Source organism: Jatropha curcas, chromosome 5, assembly GCF_041381405.1.
Source record: "Jatropha curcas cultivar XTBG-Jc1 chromosome 5, XTBG_Jcur_1.0, whole genome shotgun sequence".
Classification (NCBI taxonomy): domain Eukaryota; kingdom Viridiplantae; phylum Streptophyta; class Magnoliopsida; order Malpighiales; family Euphorbiaceae; genus Jatropha; species Jatropha curcas.
The window spans coordinates 24,379,924-24,403,302 of NC_143155.1; the positions used below are offsets into that span (position 1 = coordinate 24,379,924).

The following is a 23,379-nucleotide window of genomic DNA, read 5'->3' on the forward strand; positions in this document are numbered from 1 at the left end:
TATTTATTCTAGGTCTTTTTTTAATAATGTCTACTGAACCTTTAACCTTATCGACTGTGGCATGTAATGTTCTTTAAAAATATGCCATTGTCGGAATACAAATGCATCAGCAAGTATATATTATTCCAACATTGACGTTATTCTACTGATCTTCTAACTAACACTGTACATGAAAAACCAAGTCAATGTCCTAAAACTAAAATGTCATTTAATCTATATATAATCAGAAAGGTCAGTAAGTCTAAAAAAGGGTTCGAGCTAGAAACAAATTTCCGGGTCGCAAATATGTTTTTATGTTCGGAAAAAAATATATTTAAATAAAATCTTTTCAATAATGATAATTTTAAATTTAAATCCTTTAAGATTTTTTTTTTTTTATGTGTATGTACTTTTGCTTTAAATATATGGTAAGATTTTAATTAAATTTTTAAAAAGCTTAAATATTTTAGATTCAGGACAATATTATGAAATCACCCTTTAACTAATTGTAAAACCCTCAAGAATAATGAATTCATCTGAAACGTTAGATTTGATAGTGTTTGATTTTGTATAAGAAAAAAATAATTGAATTACTTAATTTAAAAAAATAAAAATAATTGTTTAAATTACCTTTTAATTGAGATGAAAATATAATAAAAATTATCGAAATTAAGAAACCGGACAAGTATATTTAACGTTGGATCCAGATAAGAGACAAGTTTTATCAACATAAATGCATCTGGACAAATCAAGAAAATGCAAAACATTGAAAAGTCAGTACCAATAATTAATACACTATTATTGAGAAATAAAAAATTATTGACATTTAATTATAAAGGAATGCTGACATAATGCTGACCCTTCAAATCTAAAAATCTACTGGTCGATGGTGGTCACCACCTACATTACAACTCTAGAAATAAAAGGGACTATTAGAGCTGCGTTGAAATTATTTTCCCATTTTAATACCATGCAATAAAATTTATACATCTCATGAAAATTCAATATGAGTAAAATGTTCAATAATTAGTAGTACATGATGTCCAGATATACTAAAATTACCATAGTGGTAAAAAAAAAAAAAAAAAAAAAACTTTTTACCTTAATACGAATAATTATTAAAAAAATTTAGTGAGAAAAAATTTGCATCATTAAATGTGTCATGGACTATTAGAATATTATGTATGTGTTGAACTATTGAGGTACTGGTGGTGATATTTCTAGCTCCTAATGCTGCTATTGAGGTGCCAAAAGTGAGGTGTTTGATAGTGTGTATATATATTTTTTCTTGCAAAGAAAGATATTATTGGTGGAGAGCAGTTAAATCTGAGTGCCACGGAAATTGCTTCATTGGACTCAGTAATAATGATAGCATAGAAAAGATTTTCACATTATTATTATTATTATTTCCATACGCAAGTGCTTGATGCGTTGCCATACCCATCATTTGGGTGCTATCAAATGCCTTTCAATCTTCACCAGTAGTAGTAGCAGTAGTAGTAAGTTTTTTCTTTTTCTTTTTTTTAATCTATCACCTACCCTAATTTCCTATTGGGGTAGCCCCAAAATTTGACATCTAACTCACATTCATATAATTGTATAATTACTATAAAAAAATTGTATAATTAAAATGTTAACGTTCATACGCTATACTATTTTATGTGGTGATGAATAATAGAGTAATTGAACTAATTTTTAAAAGTTAAAATAACGTTTTATGAAAAACTGGTTAAATAATTATTGTTATTAAAATAATTAACAATTAATTTTACCGAATAAATTCAAAATCTAAAAGCATTAACTAGTTTTTAGTCGTTAACAAGCAACTTACCAAAAATATAATATTAATAGTCCAAGCAAAGGTTATTTGCGAGCGAGAGATGTTCAAGATAAGGAGTTAATCACACGTTAAAGGACTTTAACTAAATACTTTACTCAGTAGAGTGTGAGAATATATAATCTAATTTAAACTATAAATTACTATCATCCCTTGAAATACTAGACAAGAAAAAAAAATATATCTGGTAGTAAGACACTCAAATCTTAATCCACACACTAAAATACAGTGAAACGAGTAATTAAATTTCGACTTGACAACTACACGGTTTAGTTAAATTGGAGTTTAGCTGTGGTTTTGAAGATAAGGACAGGGATAGAACGTTAGAAATCCACCAAACTTAGCGGTGAAAGATGCACCCATTGTCTTGTTTTTTTCGTCAAAAAGACTAAAAACTGAATCAAAGCTGAGAGCAGAGAAGCCAAAATTGATTGATAAAAAAATAGCTACATGTGGTCTGCTTCTGGTCTCTGATTTACATTGACTAATCAGTTAATCATGTCGTGGCTCATGGGTGAGTGGACATGGAATACCTCATTTATAGAGGCTCTGCTTGGTTATTTATAGTGCAAAATTCTACACTTCATGGACACCCATTTTTTATTTCTAACGTATTGTATTATAAATGCGATAATAAATTTTGAATTATTAGTTTAATATTATTGTACTATATGATTAATTTATTATTGAAGCAATAATTTTCATTGTCAGAAATTTACATTAAATACATTCTTGTTTAGAGATACATTATCGTTTTGATTAGTTACCATTCAATTTAAAGTTCTCATCATACTAAACATAAACTTTTCTTCATTTAATTATAAAAAGATCAATTTAATTATAAAAATTGTGAATTTGTTAGATTTTTATAATATTGACAACAAAAATAAAATATTAGATGTATATTATACCATACAAATAGAAGTCCCAAATAATGCCTTTTCATCAATGCATCTGAGTAATGACATTGTACTTCGAGGCATTACATTAGAAGAGAAAAATCTCAAATTAGGTGACTTATATTTAATATAACAATATTAAGGTACGTTGACGTGGCCTGGAGATACATGTATTATGCAATTTTTCTAACATATAATATGCAATTTAAGAATATTGAAGCATTTTAACCTTCTAAAAAAAATTAATTTAAACAGTTTAGGTTGTTGGGTGTTGGGTGATACTATTTGTTTTAATAGTTTGTAAACTGTTGGTTGAAAAAAAAAATATTATTATCAAAATATTTTAATTAATTTACGTGAAACGGTAAATGTTACGATATTTACAGAAATACCTAATATTATGAACACATGGAAGGAGAATTGTTTGACAAAGCCCGAAAAGGTAATTATGAAAACTGCAGCTCTGCCTAACTTGGAAACATTTGAGTTTGCACTAATCTTGTATTCTAAGCTTCTAGCTGGTAGAATTAGAAGTCTAAGAGTCTACAGTTCACTTCCCCAATAACCCACGCCACGCAACAAAACACGCTCCTTCCACTTCCGTCTCCAATTGGAAATCCGTTTTCCCGGTAAAACTAACTGCCCCACAAAAACTCCCCCCCTTTCCGTTTTCTCAATCAGTCTCCCCTTTATAAATTCATGGAAAAAAAAGATCCCTCTAAAATCCAAAAATAAAATATTAAAAAAATATCACATCAACCTCATATTTATATCCTAATAAACAGATTGATGCACATTCATGTATAGACATTTCATAGCCAAAACACTAACACATACCTCTTCCCTCTTGCTCTTCTAGTTCCGGTCACTTTCCGGCCGTTGCTCCGGCAGTTCTCTGCTGATTCAGGCTTCGAAGTCGTTTTGACTTCGATATTACAGATATAGAGATGACGAGAGAATGAGAAACCGTAAACGGCGATCATGTCACTGCCGTGCTCCGATTGCTTCACCGACCTTCTCTGCAGCGAGGATTCCTCCGAAATATTCTCCGCTGAGTCACCGGAATGCTCATCGGACCTCGAATCTCCGGCTTTTATCGAAGAATCTATTGCCAGTTTCATTGAAGATGAAAGAAATTTCGTGCCTGGTTTCGATTACTTGTCTCGGTTCCAATCTCGCTCTCTCGATGCATCGGCTCGAGAAGAATCTGTTGCATGGATTCTCAAGGTAAACGACAGTAAGTTTACTGTTATTACTATATTGCCACTGTTGCGTGTTTAATCAGTCAAATTGCTCTAAAGAGATCTGAGCCGTGTATCTCAATCTCAGTGAGCCGCCGCCGCCGCAGCAGCTTATCATAAGGCCGAGATTTTGATTGAAACTGAAGATATATAAAGTCATCAGCTCATAGAATCTCTCTATATTATCATTCATTCTTATTCTGTTTGTTTTTACAGGTGCAAGCATACTATAGTTTCCAACCGTTGACGGCGTATCTTTCCGTCAACTATTTGGATCGGTTTCTTTATTCTCGTCCATTGCCGGTAAGCTGCTCGTTAAAATTAAAATGATTAAAGAATAATAATAAAAAAAAAACAGTAAATGTGTCATTCCCGTACTTAAGTAAACAATTTTGACTGTAGGGGTAACTAAGTTTGACTTTTCAAAGCATCGAAAACGACGCGAGTACCTAACTACAGTCCGCGGTGTGTATTTGTGGGTGCAAATGATGCAAATGGCAATTCGTATTTTTTCCTCAATTTAATTATTAAAGTATATAATATGTTTTTCTTTATTTTTATTTAAAAATAAGTTACCATTGATAATTTTTGTTGTTTACATTATGTTAATATTCAAATTGAAGTGTTAATTTTTTTTTCCTCTTAATTTTTCATAAGCATTAGCACTTTCTCAAGTTCGAATCTAAATCTTATTTTAAATTTTGTGACGGTATTTTTTTGTAAATATTTTTACAAGAAAAACTTATTTCCAAAATTACTCATTTTTTCTCTTTAATTATTGACGTCAATGAATTTTAATTTTAAATTAGGAATGGATACCGCACGTAATTTTATTGATCAATTAGGTAATGTACTAAAAAGGAGTACTTTTTGTGCCTTCTAATTTCTTTTGCCTAGGAAATAGCAAGCTAGTATTATGTTGTTGGGAACATGATTCCGACCGAACAATTATTGTAATCTGTTAGGCTTGCCTAAGTAGTTTAACTACAGTGTAAAACTTTATTAGAGTATTTATTATGCCCTCGTAAAGTTTTGTACTATTGTATTCTTCAAGCTTCATTTCCATACCACGTGGCAACACTATCGGCATTTTCGGGTACACCAAGATATCCTTTGAGGAATTAATTAACCTTTAGACTATGACGCTTTTTATCTCCATTAACTTGCTTTTTAATCATTACTCTTATAATTATTACAAGTAATTTTATTTGGGGGACGTGTTACTGTTTCAGCAAACAAAAGGGTGGCCAATGCAACTGCTATCTGTTGCTTGCTTGTCATTAGCAGCTAAAATGGAGGAAGCTCTCGTTCCTTCTCTTTTGGATCTCCAGGTATATACATATAAATAATACATGCTTACTCTAATTACTAGTTTTATACTAACAAAGAAGGATAATTAATTAATGGGCTAATTAACTAAAGGTAATTGTTTTTGTAGGTTGAAGGTGCGAAATATATCTTTGAACCAAGAACAATCCGTAGAATGGAACTTCTCGTTCTTAGTGTGTTGGATTGGAGGCTACGATCTGTAACACCATTTAGCTTTCTTGATTTCTTTGCATGCAAGCTCGATTCATCATCAACTTACATCGGGTTTCTGATTTCACGGGCCAAAGAGATCATTTTATCTAATATGCAAGGTAATTATAATTATTCGGATATATATATGTCCATATCTATGCATGCTCGTATTGCATCTGCATACAAGTACGTATAATAAATATAGCAGCTCGCCAGGCGAATACTAATTTTTTTTTTTTTTTCCCTAATGTGAATAGAAGCGAGCTTTCTTGAGTATTGGCCATCGAGCATTGCTGCTGCAGCTATACTTTGTGCAGCCAATGAAATACCAAAATTGTCTCTTGTTAATCCTGAGCTTGCTGAATCATGGTGTGATGGTCTAAGCAAAGTAAGTAGCTACATATTTATTTATTGACTTACTTACATAAAGTTGATTATAAATTACATATGTCAGTTTGACAACCACAAAAAATTGTAGGAAAAAATCATCAGCTGCTACCAGTTAATGCAAGATCTCGTGCTTGATAATAGCCGGAGAAAACCCCCTAAAGTCTTACCACTGCTTAGAGTAACAATCCGGGCCCGAATGAGGTCCAGTGACTCGTCTTCTTCACCAACTTCATCTTCATCCTCGTCACCATCATCTTATAAAAGAAGAAAATTAAATAACTGCTTATGGGTGGATGATGACAAAGGAAATTCCGAGCGAGGGGCAAAAGAGAGATTTTAAAAAGAAAAAGAATAAAAAAATAAAAGAAAATGGTGGTCCAATTCCAATATCCTCAAAATATTTTCTTGGAGGGTTTTGAGGGAGAAATTGACTCAAGTGATGATGCAGATTATTTTGTGTATATAAGTGTGGATTAGAGTTTGGTGAGTTTGGAAGATTTATTAAAATTTTTTTTCTAGAAGTGGGGTTTGCCATTTCATTATCAATGGCATTGCAGATTCCCAAGGGACGGGGATTTGTGTTTAGCTTAATAATTTTGTGTGAGAAGTTAGGAGAAGAAAGAGAAAGCTCTTATGGTTTTTAAATTACTACTGCTAGAATAGTATAGTATATAATTAAGAGTCATGAAGTGTGAAAGAAGTGGGAGGTTGATGAAAATCAATGGCAGCATTGATTATTGAATGAAAGGGGAGAAGATGGTGGGACCTGAAGCAGAAAAAAATAAAAGGAAAGTTGCTAAGGATATCAAATAAGGAATTGAAATTTGAAGCTGTGAAGTTTGATTAGTCATTCCATAGGTGGTGGCACCATCATTTTCATTACTTCTTTTGATGGGGATTAATTAAAACCTCCTATTCCTAGCTAAAAGCTCCCCCAAACCAAAAATAATATGACTCTGTCTCAACACATGATATGTTTATAGATTGATTTTTGAGAGTGGTTTGTGTGCCTATGCGCTGAGGGTAGTGCATGGCACGCACGTGTGTATGTGTGCTTTTTTGGCGGGAATTGCCTCTTCTCTAATGGCCTTCATATCTTCGGCCTAACCATATAATATACTACTACTACTACTAGGCTCTTAACCACGTGACTGGTGGTTACACGTGTGTAAACTTTTCTTTTAATTTTGTATTTTTTTTTTCCTGAAAATAATTTTATTTTGTTTTTTTCATTTTTTCGTTTGTTTAAGAGGAGAAACCTCGACCTCTTAATTACTCTTACTAGGCCTGATTTGACTTGGCCTGGCAAATACAAAAAGGTCTTTGGGGCCTTTCACGCGTGTCTGTTAGTCTGTATCTGATTCTGATTAATATAATAATCCAAAATAATTTATTTGAAATTTGTTTTTGCTTTATGAATAAACAAATTATGTGGGAATGGCAATGGCATGTGATTGATAATATACTTTGTAGCTTTGCGATTTGTTTTTATTACTGTATGAAAAAAGTTTTAATAAGAAATATGGAATTTAGCGAGTATTGGGCAGTCCAAGGCCCCCTTCACTAAAGAAAAAATTGAAGAGACTAGTGCTTGGTCCCTCGGGCAATAAAGGAGGTTTCTTTCATGAATATGACTCTCTGCACCTTAGCTAGTGCAATCTCGTGACTAACATGGCTTCTTCCTTTTATCTTCTTTAAGATATCAGACAGCTCTGCCCTCACTCACGTCTTGATATCTCAACTAATTAAATTATTCTTATTATTTATTATTTTGCTCTACCCTTTTATTGTTCAAAACACATTGCAGTTTAGTTAATTTTGATGGGATATATAATTGCTTGCTTTGATGGATAAAGCCAACAGCTTAAAAGTTACAGTTTCTTTCTACACGCAAAAATACAAAGAGAAAATGCTTAGCAAACAGCTTGTCATTTAGTCCTAGATCCCCGACATGTGGCATTTTTTTTTCCCTTGCATGTAATAACGTAGCCCTATATATGGTTCCCTTAAAAAGTAACCATGCACTTCAGGAAAAAATACCTGTATGTATGACCCATCATTTTATCATGCTAAGACTTTCTGTCATCCTCTTGCAATTTCCTTATTTTCTTTTTGGTCTAAATCCAAAATCTTTAATGTCAGCCAGTCATTCATTTATGTTTGGCCAAGAAATAAGCTTCTTCTGTCACGTCCTAATATATATTTTTTCATTCACATAAAATAAAAATGCCATTGGACCACAATTTAGACAAATTTTGGCTACTACATTTTTTGCTCCTTTCTCTTTGGATACTGGCACTCAGATTTCAATCAGATCTCTGCATTTTATGCCATTGATCAAGCTCGGAATTATCTTGATCAGGACCACTTTCTTGACAAAAATATTGATCTACAATATTTTAGTTCGCTCCAACAGTGTGGATCCCATCTGCCATGGTGTCGGAATCCACTTGGTGGCTTTAAATTTTAATTAATAATTAATGTTAATTAATTACTAATTAGTATGGTAGCAGCTCACTTATCTATTAATTAATGCGATGTGGCATTTCCTCATTAGATAATCTTGGTGCGACCCATGAAGATTTAGACTGCATGACCAATCAAATTAATACCATCTATCTATCTTCCCCACTAAAAAGTTCACAATATATTAAATCGATCTCTGGTTTGGTAATCACCGAGCGATGGCTATAATTAAATCATTAAGCCCACCTCTCGACTGATAATGTAATTTTTTTTTTTAAAAAGCCAAGAATTAATTAAAAATATAAATATGGACAAAGTATATGACAAGCATAAATCCAAAGGCCATCCTTAATGTTTTAAAATTATTCGTTTAATATACAAATTTACAAGACTCAAATTAATTGCGCTATTATATTAGGGAGTCATTTTAATTATATTTATTATTACTAGTAGCAAATTTTTAATTTAAAATTAGGGGAAATTTTGTCGGTTCAATAGATATAATTAATTCTTTACAATATACTAATTATTTACAAGGTTATAGAATTACTTTTAGAAAAATATAAAAAAATCACATTTGAAAATTTTCAAAATCAGCAAAAAACAATATTCACACCTGTATTTCTATGCTTGGATCAGATTATTATTGAAATAAAATTTACCTGTTCTATTTCCGTCGGTATTGAAAGAATAATTTTTAATTGGCCCATAAAATCCTTCCTAATGTTTTATCCATTGACAATAATAATAATAATTAATTAAATAATTAATTAAGGGGCCCTTGAGTGTGATAATTTTCCACGCGGAGCATCAAACGAGCAAATCGGAGAAAGATAGTGACAATAGGGCTTTCTTTCTTTCTTTAATTAGATGATATAAGAAAAAGTGGAAAAGTATTATATTTAGGGTTTGGATTTAGTCAGCAATTGGGTTCCACCAATCCATTATCTTTCATCATGCCAAATTATTCCCAATACGAGTTAGGGTTTTTGATTGGTAATTTCTTTCCATAATAATTTACCTATAATGGTTCATATGAAACACAGATAAAATAATTAATAATCACTTGCATTACTGTTATTTGTGAATTGGAACCAATCATATCGCGACGTCTATATATAACTGATCCAACTTAAATAAAGAAGAAAGGACCCAACGGCCAACTGTTTCTTTATTACTTATCTCATTTGTGTGAGAAATTGACTGGAAGCCTCCTCCTCCAATCTATTCTCTCTTTTCAACTTTTTTTTTTTTTTTTTTTTACTTTAGGATAAAACTAAAAGAATATTTGTTTACACCCGATATATGAACGTGCGTCATTTTAGGATTCATAGCTGCTCATCTCTATACGTGATTTTCTAAACATTTAATAATATTAGTACATTTTTAATGTTTTGTGAGGAAAAATACAAAATTAAAATCGAGTTTTCATTCAATCGGTTCGATCTACTTGTCGAGCGCAACTTCAAAACCCTAGTATTATCTTTAACATGTGTATATATTCCCAATCCCTACACACTTTTCTTTTCTTTAGATGCTAAACAAAATGGTGTTTAAAGTGAGGAATCCTAAGTATAAACTAAAAAGCCAAAATTTCTTTATACCTCCCAGCCCCAAAGGAAGGTGGGCTGATATGGGAGTGCAGAGGGGGCAGAATCTTGCTCTTTAATTGCCTACAGAGCTTTATTTCCTTTTTCATTTTTGTTAATTTTTGTAGGAAAATTTCAACTTTTTTAGGTAGCTAGATGGGAATGACAAAAATGGAGGACCCCTTTTTAAAATTTAGCTTTTAAAGTTGTAATAGAATAAATGAAAACGGAGCTCGTGGGGCTGCTGTAAAAGGTCGGGCCATCAGACTTAAAGGGTTCAAAAGCTGGAATGATTCACAAAAATATTGAGTTGAAGATATAGTTTTTGTGATTTTCTGCTGAATGCAAGACACCACTAGTACTCCTCAGTCCATAGGGTACTCAAATGTCACCATCTTTTGCGTCAAATACTTTAGCTAAAAGGAAATAAAAAATAAAAATAACAAAGGAAAAGAAAAGAATATATCCCTTTACCTCATTTCTATCAATATATTCTTATACTCTGCAAAATTTACATTTTGTCTCTTTACTTGTAAATTTCAACTTTTTATATCTTATTGGCCACCTAGCCAAATACCCCGTATTAGTTCCTTTTAAGTAAAAACTTCTCATTAATTCAGTATTGGTAACTTCACTGTTTATAAATATTCAATCCTAAGAGATTTGCATGCTTCAGATTTTTATATATTAGGGTTTTGTCGTTATTGAAAGGTTTTATTTGAATAATGTTTCAGTCTGAATATGAAAACACGTGAGTGAATAAAATAAACTATATCCAATTATGTGTATATGATTGATAGTGACACGTATAATGATACAAAGTGATTTAACTTGTATGTACTAAGGATATGCAAATGTACTTGTATATAAATAGTATAAAGGAAGAAATAATTAATGATGGAGAATTAGAAAGATAGGTATTGAAACTGAAAAGGATGTCTTTTGCAATAAGAAGGGGGGAGGGAATTTGGCTTTCCAACTCATATGAGCTCCTTTGGATGCCATGAAAAGAAGGTGAAAGGGAAGCATGGGAGTGACTTGTCTCGAGGGAGCGTGGATGTCTTCTTGTTCTTTATTATACATGATCGATAGTGCTACCCTTTGGACCTCTCTTTCATTAACATTTAAGAGTGGACACAAGAGAAAGTCTTCTGTTTAATCATCAAAACTAAATGTTCAACCACCCACACACTCATCATAATACACATATCATATTACCATATCATACATACATTTATATATATATATATATATATATATATATGTCAACTAGTTTAGTTAATAATTATAAAAGAAACCCTAAAGCATGTATGATATGTATTATATATACTATATATAATTATAATATATATTGAAATAACGCGACAAAATGACCATAAATTTTTATATTTCAATAATAACTATGTTATCTATCAAAATAAAATGTAAAAGTGCAAGTTACGTGATAAAATCCCCCACAAAATAATTTTACTTTGTACCGAATTGATGTACAAAGTGAAAGCTCAGTGGTAAGTTCAAGAAGGAAGAAATAACATGATTAGGCGCAAAAGCTTCCAAATAAGGCAATTTTAACTTGATTTGGCCAGCAGGTAAAACAGAAAAAAAAAAAGATAGATTTTCTACATTTTTCCACAAAAGAAAATTTGCATTAAGCCGAAAGCTTTGTATACTTAATCAAGAAGTGAAAAGACTAAAGAGGCAAAGAGGGGATATAATAGAAGATTAAAGATTAAAAAAAAAAAGTGCATCGAGAAATGTTAAGATAAGACACCCATTGTTGTAGGAGCTCATAGCTTTATCAAAAAAAATTTTTCTATTTGTCTTTAGTCAATAATTATCAGTGGATAAATAATATTTATATTATGGACATGTGATACGCATATATATTAGAAAAAAATTATGCTTTTTAACAGTTCATATTAATTTTTGAACTAGCTCATTATATATTTTCTTTATCAAGATAATTTATAATCATTCAATTCAATAAATAATAAATTATTCTAATTAATTAATTAATTAGTTTGTCTCACTCTCTTATTGGCACGTGCAATTAACAACAGCATAAAGCAAACACAACATATATTTAGCTTGTAGTGCATTCCACATCAATATCCCACAGTGAATTTATTTTCCAACTTAAAGACAATATATATATATATATATATATATTGAAAAAAGAAAGGAAAAAAGTATGAAATCCTTTTTTATCTAATTACCCTACTGAAAAGTTGGAGAAAGGAATGTACTGACTTCTCCACTTGATAGTTTCGCTCATTTATTTATTTTTTCTTTTTTTTTTACTATTTTAGATCCCATGAGACAACTTAATATCAGCTTTGCGTAGAAAATTGACACTTGAATTATTAAATTATATATATTTTTAATTAAATTATACATTAGAGTAAATTTTATGATTATGAGTTCGAACTCAATTAGAGTCTAATAATAATAATAATAATAAATGTCCTCAACTTCATTAAAATCTAGGGTTTCTAATCAAAATTTTAACAATTCAATATCAATTAAAGTTTAATGTACATATATAATATATTACTGTTATAACAAGAAAAGGGATCAAACTGTTTTGAGTTAGAGCATAGTACAAAAAACTACATAAACAATAAAATCAATTGCTTCCAAAGTTTGCCACCCACTTTATGATATGTAAAAAAAAAAAAGGATTGACATATGGCTTCAAAAGATTATCCATTAAGCGAAAAGCTATACTATTGTATTCTGATTAGTTAATGAAACTACCAAACCACACTATTCTTCTTCTTCTTCTTCTTCTTTTTATTTTTTTATTTTTTTATTTTTTTATTTTTTTATTTTTTTTGTGCTTTAGAATAAAGGGTGTGTTTATTTACCAGACACCCTTTTTATGCAACTTTTGATTTTTTTGCTTAAAGGTGGTTCTTCTCTCTCTCTCTTTTTTTTTTTTTTTGATTTGTTCCATTGATTAATTAAATTTGTTAATATGATCCAACCAAACAGTGTAAGATCTTTATTAGGGATTAAATTTTGAGTAGACCTCATAAAGATTTTAACTTTATCATATTATATACAAAAAAAAAAAAAAACACATATGAACAAATTCCACATGCTAAGGACAGTTTTTGCTGCCTTAAAGTAATCTATATAACTTGGTCATCCAACTTTGGGATATTTTCTTTAAATTTCTTTAATTGCATAACTTAGATAGTGTACAGCACAATGTAGACTGTAGCATTTCCTCAATTAGGGCTAGGGAGGCAATTTTGAGTTCTTAATGGGTTCTAACTTTTTAACTTGGTCCATAAAGCTTGGAAGGTCCATTACATTGGACAAAATTTGGTCTTACATTGGGCTGTAATGAATGGGCCCACGTTTTATAATGGGCTTTTAAAACTTTGCTTATAATTTGGTCTTATACTTGAGCGAGAGATTATTGTCTTTCACTCCCTCAAATCAAATGGCGCTTTTCTACGCTCTGCGTCTGCCTCTCGTCTCCACATCTCCACGTCCACTTCCTCCCGCCAAAATATCAAACTCTGAAACTCTTATCCTACGCACCCCTTCCCTTTTACTCCACAGTCTTCCTTCTCTCTCCTTCTCTATCTTCTCTGAAAAATCCATCTATTGCAGTAACCTTCCGCAGAAGTACACTTACCCTGACCCCATTCCCGAATTCGCAAAATCTGTGAGTATATTCTTCAAACATTTGTATAAAAGAAATGTTCTTTACCACTTTGCGTTTATATATGTGAAATGTGAATGGGTAGGAAACCCAGAAGTTTAGAGTTGGGCTCTTGAAGAAACTTTCTAAGGAGAAGGAAACATTTGGCAATAATCTTGATAAAGTAGTTGACGTTTGCTCGGAGGTAAATATTCTGTTTTTCCAGTCGTTCATTAACTTGATTAGGCTTTCTTTGATTTGTTTTGAATGGTGTTTAGGTAAATATTGCATTTTAGTTTGATAATTTGAATTGAATGCATTTAAACAATGACATGTAAAATGGAAAGTTGAATATAACCTACTCGAGAAAATGTGCAAGTGAAGCTGGGAGTTTCGGTTGAGTAATAGACTTTGGTGCAATTTAGTACTTGCTTTGACCTTGATGGTAAAGCCCCTTGTTTGGAATGGATGAATTTAAAATATAGAAATCATTTATAAATGATGGAATTTAGTTAAATTATGTTAATTCCATAAAATTATTGTCATATATGATAATACAAACATTGAGGCTCTTCTGTTGATCCTAATGTGAAATGTGATTGTTTGATGTGAAATTTAGTGTCTTCTTGCCTTATATTGAAAGAAAACCACGTTGTAAAAATGTTCTAATCATTTTATTTGGGTTAGGATGCAATTGGTTGTGGAGAACTCGAGATGGAGGGAATTGAATTTGATTTTCAGTTAAACTGCTTGAAACACCTTATAAGTTGTAAGAGAGATTTATATTTTTATTGATTGGATTCATGAATATGGGTGAATTAGTTTGAAGATGAATCTGAAATGCACACTAAGAAAGTACATCTCAAATACACTTGAATAACATTTTTAATACTTCCTGAATTTAACCAACCAAATGCGACCTTTATATTGCAAATCTCATTCAAATTATTTAACTAGATCTCAAATTCAAATCCACTAATTTTCTCAGAAAATTGCTTTTAAGGCATATTTGATGTCTTGAAGATGTATGACTGCCCTCTCTTTTTTACAGTTCAATGGATAGATTATCAAGAAAGTGGCTATTACTGTATATAGTGCATGGCCATCCTGGCTGTTGAAACATTTTTAAACTTTGGATGCAAGATTATGCAATAGCATGGTTTAAAATTTTCAAAAACTGGGGCCAAATGAATCTCTATAAGATGTCCAAGGATGTATGTATTTATTGGCATGTTTGAAAATTCAACAAAACCTGAAGTCTGCATTTATGGCCAGCATTCATGCATTGAAGTAGATGGACATTCATTTATTGTCGGCAGAACATCCTTACTTGTTAGGATGCTTGAAGTTCCAATAAAAACCAACAATAACATTTATAATCAATAGACTTATAACAAAAAGAAAATTATGCATTGAGAATGTTCATTGGAGTTACCTTATCTTCCATGCTGAATGTACCTAAAGGGCCTAACTGCAAGTTGTTTCTTCATGCGTTCTAGACAATTTTATTCTTCCATTGATGTGACTAGTGGTCCTAGGATTGGGCATACTTTATCCCTTGATATGTGTTTAGATGACATCCATAAGATTAGTAATATTATCTTTTTTTATCAAATTTTGAACAAATGCCTGAACAATGACATATTTAGCATAGTTGTGAAAGTTGGGTTCAAGGAGAGTATCAGAGTAAGCTTGGTAACAAAACTGATGGTCCTGTGTTGCCTTTTCCAAACATTTACTTCTATATTTTGATAAACTTCACCCATAAAATAATGGGGGAAGAGATTGTCAATATTTGGTAAATTACAGCAAGCCTGCACAAGCATTGGCACAAATTTGGTCACAAGATAGGATAGAATATACTGTCTTTGGGAAACTTAATGGCTAGTGGTTCGGCATTCATTGGCAAAATAAGTCTGTGAGGCAGCTATGTAAACAAGATGGTATCCCTTAGGTATTATGACCCTGGGAAGTTTTGCTTCAAGTTGTTGAGAACCTTTAACAGCTTAAAGCCCCCTTCTTTCTCCCTGCCTTTTGGGCATTGAGAGAGGACAACTTTGTGAACAAAATAATTTAATTTCTACTGCTAAAAGCAGAGTAGCTGATTGACATTCCATAGTTTAATTGGTTTACACCCTTTAAGCACTCCCCTTCATTTCTCTTTTAGAAGATAAAAAGTTCAAACGTTACATGTTATTAATCTTCTTTAGGAAACAAAGTTGGTAGGGATTTGGTTAAATTTTGCCATCTGAGTGATGAATATGGAAAAGGAACAAACAATTCTGATATTATAAATAACAATGTGTAAGAAGAATAACAAGACTGAAAATGGAATGAAGTATGAGGAATAATATTGAAACAAACGATTGCTAATGATGCCTGGGTACAAAGGTGAAAACACAGTACAAGTTTGTATCTTTCTTTTGTATTATTGAATACGTAATCACTTTTTCTGTATTTTTTAATATATGTATTATTTGGTTGGTAGAGGATTCTGGCTGGCACTGGTGTTTAAACCTTAGCTCTTAGGCCTGCTTTGCTAATAAGAACAAAAGGACCAGTTCTATTCCATTCCCATTCATTTATGTTCCTATCCCACACAACCTGATTAACTTTATTTACTCCTACACAATGATGGTTTCTCACTGTACTGATTTCTTCTGACATGGTCAACCATCCTTTTCTATCCTCGTTGGAACTTTGCGTTTGCTTGACTTGATAACAGTTATTAATTGACCCCAAAAGATTTATCTGACCTGACAATTATAAAATAACTGTTATTCAGACAACTTCCATCAATGGATTCTACCTTTTTGTGCACGTTTAGTTCAATACTTTTGCCTCTGAAGTTTTCAGATAAAAGCCAAAATACCAAAAATTTTCATTATTGCTAATTAGCTTGTAGTGTTGAAATAGATATTTAGCGACTTCTTACACAAGGAGTATGGAGGACCTGGAACATTATTGGTGGAGCCATTCACTGATATGTTGGTTGCTCTCAAGGAGAAGAAATTGCCCGGAGCACCTTTGGCTGCTAGAGAGTCCTTGTTATGGGCTCAAAACCATGTTGATCACGATTGGGAAGTTTGGAACTCAAACCCATCTAATTGATTTTTTCTTTTTTTAAGCCACAAATAGAGGCTAGAAACACATATCTTGTAAAATAATGTTAGATCATTTTGTATTTTTGTAGCTATACAAATTTCTTATTTCTTGAAAATGGTATTTCTCTGATTGACAATGGTTTTGATATTGGATAACCCATCTCCTTTGATCAAGTGAATCTATTTTGCTTTGTGAAAGGAGTTTGTTTATACAAGGCTAGCAATTATCTCTGCATTTTTTATGGACTATTCCTGATATTATAATAGGAAAAGCCATCAGCATTCAGCTCGCAGCCTCAGAAATGCTCTGTAGTGTTGGGCGCCATGACTTTGACCTGAGTGTAGCTGAGTTGATGGATGGTGTTCTTGGTCGGTGTCTTTCATGTTTTGTCGCCTGAAATTTTTGAAAATTATCATCAGGTCAATTTCATGAACAAGAATGAAATCCTTCAAAATTCTTAGCAGTTATGTTTGTGTGGTCGACAGTTCTTCTTTCCCATGTACTGTATCATGAACCAAAATAATAATGGTAGTAGTAATAATCTTTGTATGGCTGATAAGCGATAAAGCTATTTCTTTTCTTTTCAGCAAAAAAAAAAAAAAGGCCATTTCTTTTCTCTTAGGAAGAAATTTTTTATTCTTTGACTAACACTAACTGGATATTCTCTCTCTATTCTATTCATCAGCTATTGTTATTGTTGCTAAATCTGCATTTGCATACAAAATTTAGAAAATAAAAAAGAGGTATTGGAGAAACAATTTGTTTGATTCATGAACTAGTTACCAGAATAGCAGATTATCATAGTTTTAGAAAAGAAATTTTCATGAAATGAATCTGAAAAAAGAGAAGAGAAAGAAACATAGAAGGTTAGAATAATAGTTAGAGGCTTAGTGATCAATGATAATACCTGATGATCTCTCTCCTCATCAGGTTTGTTTCCAGCCTCACAATCTGAACTCTTCTTCTCCGACTCCGCCATCTGAAGCTTCTGCACCGATTCTGGTTGCTGCTGTCTCTTCATTTTTGCGTGCTTCTTTGCCCTCAACACCTTCATAACTTCTACAGCCAAACAGATCGCAAAAAAGTAAAGCAGATTAATCAAAACTCTAATATGATCTGACAAGCCACAGCCGGAACAAGAAAGAAACGCAGAGGTCAGGAATACTGAATATATACTAATTGAATTCTAACCTTGAGTAGTAACGAGACGATAAGCATGGCCAAGTGCAAGAGTATCACTAGGCCTAAGAAGCTTCACGCGTGTGAACTGAACACTCTTATTATCTTTATGATCTGCAGAAGTAACAGTAGCAGGCGGAGGAGGCAATGGAATAATCACAGAAACATAATGGCCAGGATTCAGTCTCATGACTTCACTCGCTGGAATTGGCCAATAAAGCCTCTCTATCTTTCCGCTTGGATGTTGGATTACCAAAGCAGCAGCATCTATGGCTTGACAGTTCCCCATATCTCTCTCTATTCTATTCTGCTCTCATGAAATGAAAATGGAATTCAGAAAGAAAGATAAGAAGGAAGAAGAAGAAGCAGCGGTCTCTTTCTGTACAGCTCTCTCTTTCTCTCACACAATATATTGCTGCTACTTACCACGTAAGGGTCTTATTCAAGTAGGCCGTCCCTCGTTTCCCAACTACGGTTGCTAATATCTTACGTGGTCAATTTTTTATTTTATGATAATAATTAATTTATTCGAATTGACATTTTAATTCGGCATTTTATATATATAATGATGGTAAGTTTTAGATGCGAAATTATTAGGATAATATTATTAAATTAATTAGCACCGGCATGGAACTCCGAGACTGGTAGGCGTGCCACGTGGAGATGTCAGGTGATGGAAGCATGGCCGGACAGGTTCGGCGGTGTCGACGGAGTCAATGGTTTTCGACTTTCTTGTTTTTTCTTTCTTTTAATTTTTTTAAATTTTACCCAAAATATTTTTAGATACTAGACTAATCTTATTTCGGACTCCTTTCGAATTTTTTTTTTTATAGAAGAATTCTTGATTTTATAAAGGTTTTTAAATATACAATTAACTTAATTTAGGATTTATAAAATATTTTCTTTTATGAATGATATTTCACCTTATTAAAATCATCCCAAAAATTTAAGTTTCCTTAGCACTAATTATGTTATAAAATTAAAATGAAATGTATGAACAGGGTATGAGATTTAAACCTAGTTTTATCACCGGATCGTCAGGGGCGATCTACGATGAGGCAATGGGACACTTGTCTTCATTGATTTTGTTACAGTTTAGTTTACGATTTTTTTTTATATTTTAGTGTATATAATTATGTTAATTCATATTTACTCCACTAAATTTTTAACTTTTATTTTCTACTAAATTATTATTTTTATGTATTACCCTCATTAATTAAATTTTCTGGATCGTCCCTAAAACATTGCATATGCACTTGTGTGCTGAAATAGGTTTATATATATATATGGTATATTAATTAGCAAAAATAAGAGAAGCAGAGGTTGAAAGGCACGCGTGTAAGAGAGAGATTCTTTTGGAAGGACAAAGACACCCCACCACCTTATCCACGTATGCCTCTTCCCTTCTATCCCATGTACATAAACCCAGAGGGTAGGTCATGTGATAAATACAATAATTTTATTTTTTTTATTTTATTGATCTAGTTTGATTTTTAAGTCCAATATTTAAAAAATAATAAAATATGTAAATTGATCATGAACCATGTCGTTTAAAAGAGATGCAATCTTCATAAATACATAAATTGGATTCAAAATGTTCCTAATAAAAACATTTACACGAGAGTTATTAGAGTTTGCATGTTTAATGATTATTGTGTGACGCAATTTGTATAGAATTATTAAGTACAAAGGTTGTTTTTCATTATTTAAAAATAAAATTTCTTTAATTGCAGAAAATAAATGAAATATAATTCCTTTTGTGTATGAATAATATTCTGTAAAATGGATTAATTAGTGGGTTGTCACTAGAAAGCAAAGCAAATCCACTATCTTCAAATCAAATTATTAAAACATTAAGCAAAGCACAACTTTTATTTGAAAGCTCCATAGTCCAATGCAATTCAAATACACATACATAATCACAAGATGCTTTTCTTGAAGTTGATATACTCCTTCTTGGGAGTGTGGAAGTTGATATGGAACAAATCATTAGAACCCATATGCATTTAATTAACTAAATGCATTAATTAGGATTTTATTTATAATTCTAACAACCATTAATTTTATAATTCTTTGAAAAATAATTAAAGATTTTATAATTACTGGAGCTGGCTGCCGGCCTCCCATTCTTTCAGCATTTTGAATACAAACCCACCAACTCTTGCTTTTCAGTTTCCTGTTCCTAGTGACAGGGTTTTGTTTGGGATTTTATGTATTTTTCTTTTTCCTTTTCTAAATTTTCCCATGCGTCCACATTACAGTAAAAAAAAAAAAAATGGAAAAAAAAAATTATAATGCAAATAATGTTTTGCCCGACTAGCAAGACTAATGTCGTGAGATCTAACGGCTCCGACTTCAATTTCCCTTTTCATTTCCATATAATAATTTGTAATTTGTATTAAAAAATCTTTAATTTTATTGATTTAATATATAAATTAGACCATAAATTCGGTTTAGACACAAATATTTTACAATATTTATAATTGGAGTATGAGTAAAGAGTCAAAGACCTAACCAAGTTAGGAAACAGACATCAGTGTTCCCAAGTATCTTTGACTCTTGTGGAACTCATTCTTGTTTAACTGTTTTGATTTTTGAATCCCAACGTTAGAAGAACAGAAAATAAAATAAAATAAAATAAAAATTTCCTTTCCTCGATTCACATGTGTGTAAACATCTATGATCAATGTCAGTGCATGTAAGCCATGTGAGATGTTGGAAGATCTTAGGGTTCATATTAAATGGTAAATGGACAAGTTCTTGTTCAAACAAGACCTTTGTAAGGGACAGCATTCCCTAATTTTAAATGGAGAGGGTCCTTAATATTAAGTACTGGGAGCCCTAAATATTAAATGGTGTGGGGGGGAGATGTAATTAATATTACCAGTGGGTGATACAAATTTATTTAAACTCAACAAAATGTTGATAGATTGTACCTTGTGGGGGCACCAAATTTAGGTCTGGTATCTTTGTGCCTTGCCTTTTAAGACATTCTAAATTTCTAATTAAAACTTATGGTACTAAATAATTCAACTCTTGAAGGGTCTTGCTGGTGGGGCTTTTGTATTATTATTTTTATCTTTTCTGCCAATATATATAATTTTCAAAGTGGCTTTCTCCACATTCTCCCCCTTTAATGCAAAACACAAACCTTCAAAAACAAAAAACAAAACAGATCCAACCATTCTAAAGTATTTATTTTTAAGGAATGTATACAATATGATAAATTGAAATGAGATTTATTGAAGATAAAAACATTTTAGAGTCATTCATAATAATAAAGAAAGAAAATAGTAATTAAATTTTTTTTTTTCCTTTTTCTTTTTCTTTATCTTGCTTCATCTCCCTCAAGTTTCCTTTTCCAATAACTATGCTCTGCTGGCTTGTCTCCTGTTTCTGTACAGTCTCTCTGTTAGTTTGCTTTTCTTGTTCATTTCATAATTCACACAATCATAAAATATACAATTACATTTAATTATTTCTAATGCCCTTTTCAGTAAAAAAAAAAAAAAAAAAAAAGTATAGGAATTCCATAATATAAAAAATTATAAAAATTTAAATTAATGGTTCTATTTCCTATAAAATACAATTTATCTTAATTTATAATTTGTTAAATGCTGGCATGACACTTTCTTTAGCAACATGGTAGAAGTGGTGCTAACTTTTGATGGCAATATACACTACAGAGCATTATATATTAGAAGCTTAGTTGCTACAACTTACAAGCACTAATTAGAAAGTAAAGGACACACCTGGTCTAGGTGTCCCATTAAGGAAAATGGAAAATGTCACCAATTAACAAGATCCATATTAGACCAGGTTCATGTACCCATTTATAAATCAAACCAATGAAATTAAAATTATTCATTGAAACGAAAGTATTTCTGACTATATACTTGAAAAAAAAAATAATAAAATCGAAACACTTTTTAAAAAAATATTAATTTCATTTATTTGGTTCATATGTAGAGTCATAGACCTGGTCTAGACAAGTTTTTTCACGTGTGCTCTGAAAATATAAAAATTAGAATAACTAAACTAAAGGTCAAAGATGTAGGCTGGCTGTGGCTTTCTTGGACATTATATAGATAATATAAAATCATAAAGAAAAACACTAAAGATTTTATTATTGAAGTTTGTTTTTTTCCCTAGATTCTTGATGAAGCATTATGTATAAGCTATCTCTGGAAGTGTAATAATCAAGAATTGGTATATTCTTTAATCTCTAATGGAGCATTTCAATGGTCCTTAAACTAGATAATGCAGCATCTTCACTGCATTATTTCCAGCTAGTGGAAACCTAACTTTATAACTTATAAATAAAGAATCAATCTTTAGGTTATATGGCGATAGAGATTTTTCCTTAAAAAGGTAGCCATTCTTGTTGGAACAGCTTCAAAACATATGCCACCGCATTATTAGCTCCTTGAGATAAACTCTGCAGATTTAGGCTCTGTTAGGTCATGACTTTTAAGCTAATTTTTTCAATTTTTGCTCGTCGAATTTCCAAATCGTCAATTTCCAAAATTTCCAAACAGGCTGATTTTAATCAAAGAACCAATCACATTCCATAAATACTTTTGAGATGGGAGTCGGGACGAGATTATGAAATTAATATCTAATTTTTCTCGGGATAGAAAATTCGGGACAGTTTTTGAGAACGAGTCGGGAATCCTACAATGCGGTGCACACCCCTAGTAATTTCCTATTTCAAATGTATAAGCAATATTTACTACGGTCTTGAAATTTCAAAATTAAATTAAGACAAAAGGGAAAGAAAATCTCTTAATGCTTTGTTTTTTTTTTTTTAGAGGAAAAAAAATCCGTCAATGCTCTTTCCTTCGCTCATGATCAGATTCTGATACATGATTTAATGAATCATATCTTTGGCAACTTTATAAAATCATAATTGGGTCAACGTAGGTTATGAGCTCGAGGCAAAAAATATGTGCAGTGCTCTTGTAATCAAGTGTATATGTATAAAAAGATTAGAGCGTTCCATACAATTAATAATATCTATAAAGAAAAAAAGCTACTGAGGAATATATATTAATTAATAATTAATATATTTGACTGAAATTAATAGTTTGGTGAAGACATATTAGAATGACAATTATTGGAAAATACATGCATTGAGAAAAAAAGAAAAAAAAAAAAACTTTATTAGAAGTGTTGATTGAAACAATTCGTTTGCATGCATTGTATTTTGTATGTGAGATTAAAGTTAATTGAGACTTGATTTGAATTATTGGTTAGGCAGGAAGAATTGAACATGTCTATGTTTATTTCATCAAATTAGAAATAGACATGACCAATTTGTGGCGGTCACCTTGTCACCTGATTTATTATTATTATATGCTTTCAGGGAACAACCTTTTTTCAATTTATGTGTCTTTATTCTCAATTGAATGATATTTATAATTTCTTTCTTCATTCAAATTAAGCATAAATTTATTATTAATCACATTATTATTCAGTACCCTAATTTGATATTGGAAATTTGGGAATTCTACAAGCG

General features: G+C 31.5%; 3 protein-coding genes and 1 long non-coding RNA gene across 5 annotated transcripts; 3 read left to right on the forward strand and 1 right to left on the reverse strand.

The window, feature by feature from the left end:
• Positions 1 to 3,251: 3,251 nt before the first annotated feature.
• Positions 3,252 to 7,267, forward strand: CYCD1;1 (CYCLIN D1;1). The gene is made up of 6 exons (XM_012237075.4): positions 3,252 to 3,942; positions 4,173 to 4,259; positions 5,189 to 5,287; positions 5,395 to 5,596; positions 5,735 to 5,865; positions 5,956 to 7,267. The coding sequence occupies exons 1-6, from the start codon at positions 3,697 to 3,699 to the stop codon at positions 6,205 to 6,207; spliced, it is 1,017 nt and encodes a 338-aa protein (XP_012092465.2). The 5' UTR covers positions 3,252 to 3,696; the 3' UTR covers positions 6,208 to 7,267.
• Positions 7,268 to 13,350: 6,083 nt separating this feature from the next.
• Positions 13,351 to 16,855, forward strand: LOC105649847 (protein PLASTID REDOX INSENSITIVE 2, chloroplastic). Its single transcript, XM_012236658.4, has 3 exons — positions 13,351 to 13,601; positions 13,684 to 13,782; positions 16,494 to 16,855. Exons 1-3 carry the CDS (start codon positions 13,374 to 13,376, stop codon positions 16,686 to 16,688), a joined length of 522 nt encoding a protein of 173 aa, XP_012092048.1. The 5' UTR covers positions 13,351 to 13,373; the 3' UTR covers positions 16,689 to 16,855.
• On the reverse strand, positions 16,734 to 18,150 carry LOC105649846 (uncharacterized). 2 transcript variants are annotated; one of them, XM_020685694.3, is made up of 3 exons: positions 17,874 to 18,150; positions 17,590 to 17,738; positions 16,734 to 17,075 (listed from the first exon to the last, which is right to left on the reverse strand). In XM_020685694.3, exons 1-3 carry the CDS (start codon positions 18,148 to 18,150, stop codon positions 16,965 to 16,967), a joined length of 537 nt encoding a protein of 178 aa, XP_020541353.1. In that variant the 3' UTR covers positions 16,734 to 16,964. The 2 variants fall into 2 exon arrangements, with proteins under 2 accessions (XP_020541353.1, XP_012092047.1); XM_012236657.4 differs by having other exon boundaries at positions 17,590 to 17,741.
• LOC149496437 (uncharacterized) lies at positions 17,696 to 18,451 on the forward strand. Its single transcript, XR_016320864.1, has 2 exons — positions 17,696 to 17,836; positions 17,982 to 18,451. It is a non-coding gene; the product is annotated as an uncharacterized LOC149496437 (long non-coding RNA).
• Positions 18,452 to 23,379: the final 4,928 nt, after the last annotated feature.

Coding starts and splice junctions, on each gene's coding strand:
- LOC105649847 (XM_012236658.4), top strand. CDS start 13,374: ATGGCGCTTTTCTACGCTCTGCGTCTGCCTCTCGTCTCCACATCTCCA. Junction 13,602..13,683: donor TTCCCGAATTCGCAAAATCT/GTGAGTATATTC, acceptor GTGAATGGGTAG/GAAACCCAGAAGTTTAGAGT. Junction 13,783..16,493: donor TAGTTGACGTTTGCTCGGAG/GTAAATATTCTG, acceptor GTGTTGAAATAG/ATATTTAGCGACTTCTTACA.
- LOC105649846 (XM_012236657.4), bottom strand. CDS start 18,150: ATGGGGAACTGTCAAGCCATAGATGCTGCTGCTTTGGTAATCCAACAT. Junction 17,742..17,873: donor TCGTCTCGTTACTACTCAAG/GTTAGAATTCAA, acceptor GTTTGGCTGTAG/AAGTTATGAAGGTGTTGAGG. Junction 17,076..17,589: donor ATGAGGAGAGAGATCATCAG/GTATTATCATTG, acceptor CAAAAATTTCAG/GCGACAAAACATGAAAGACA.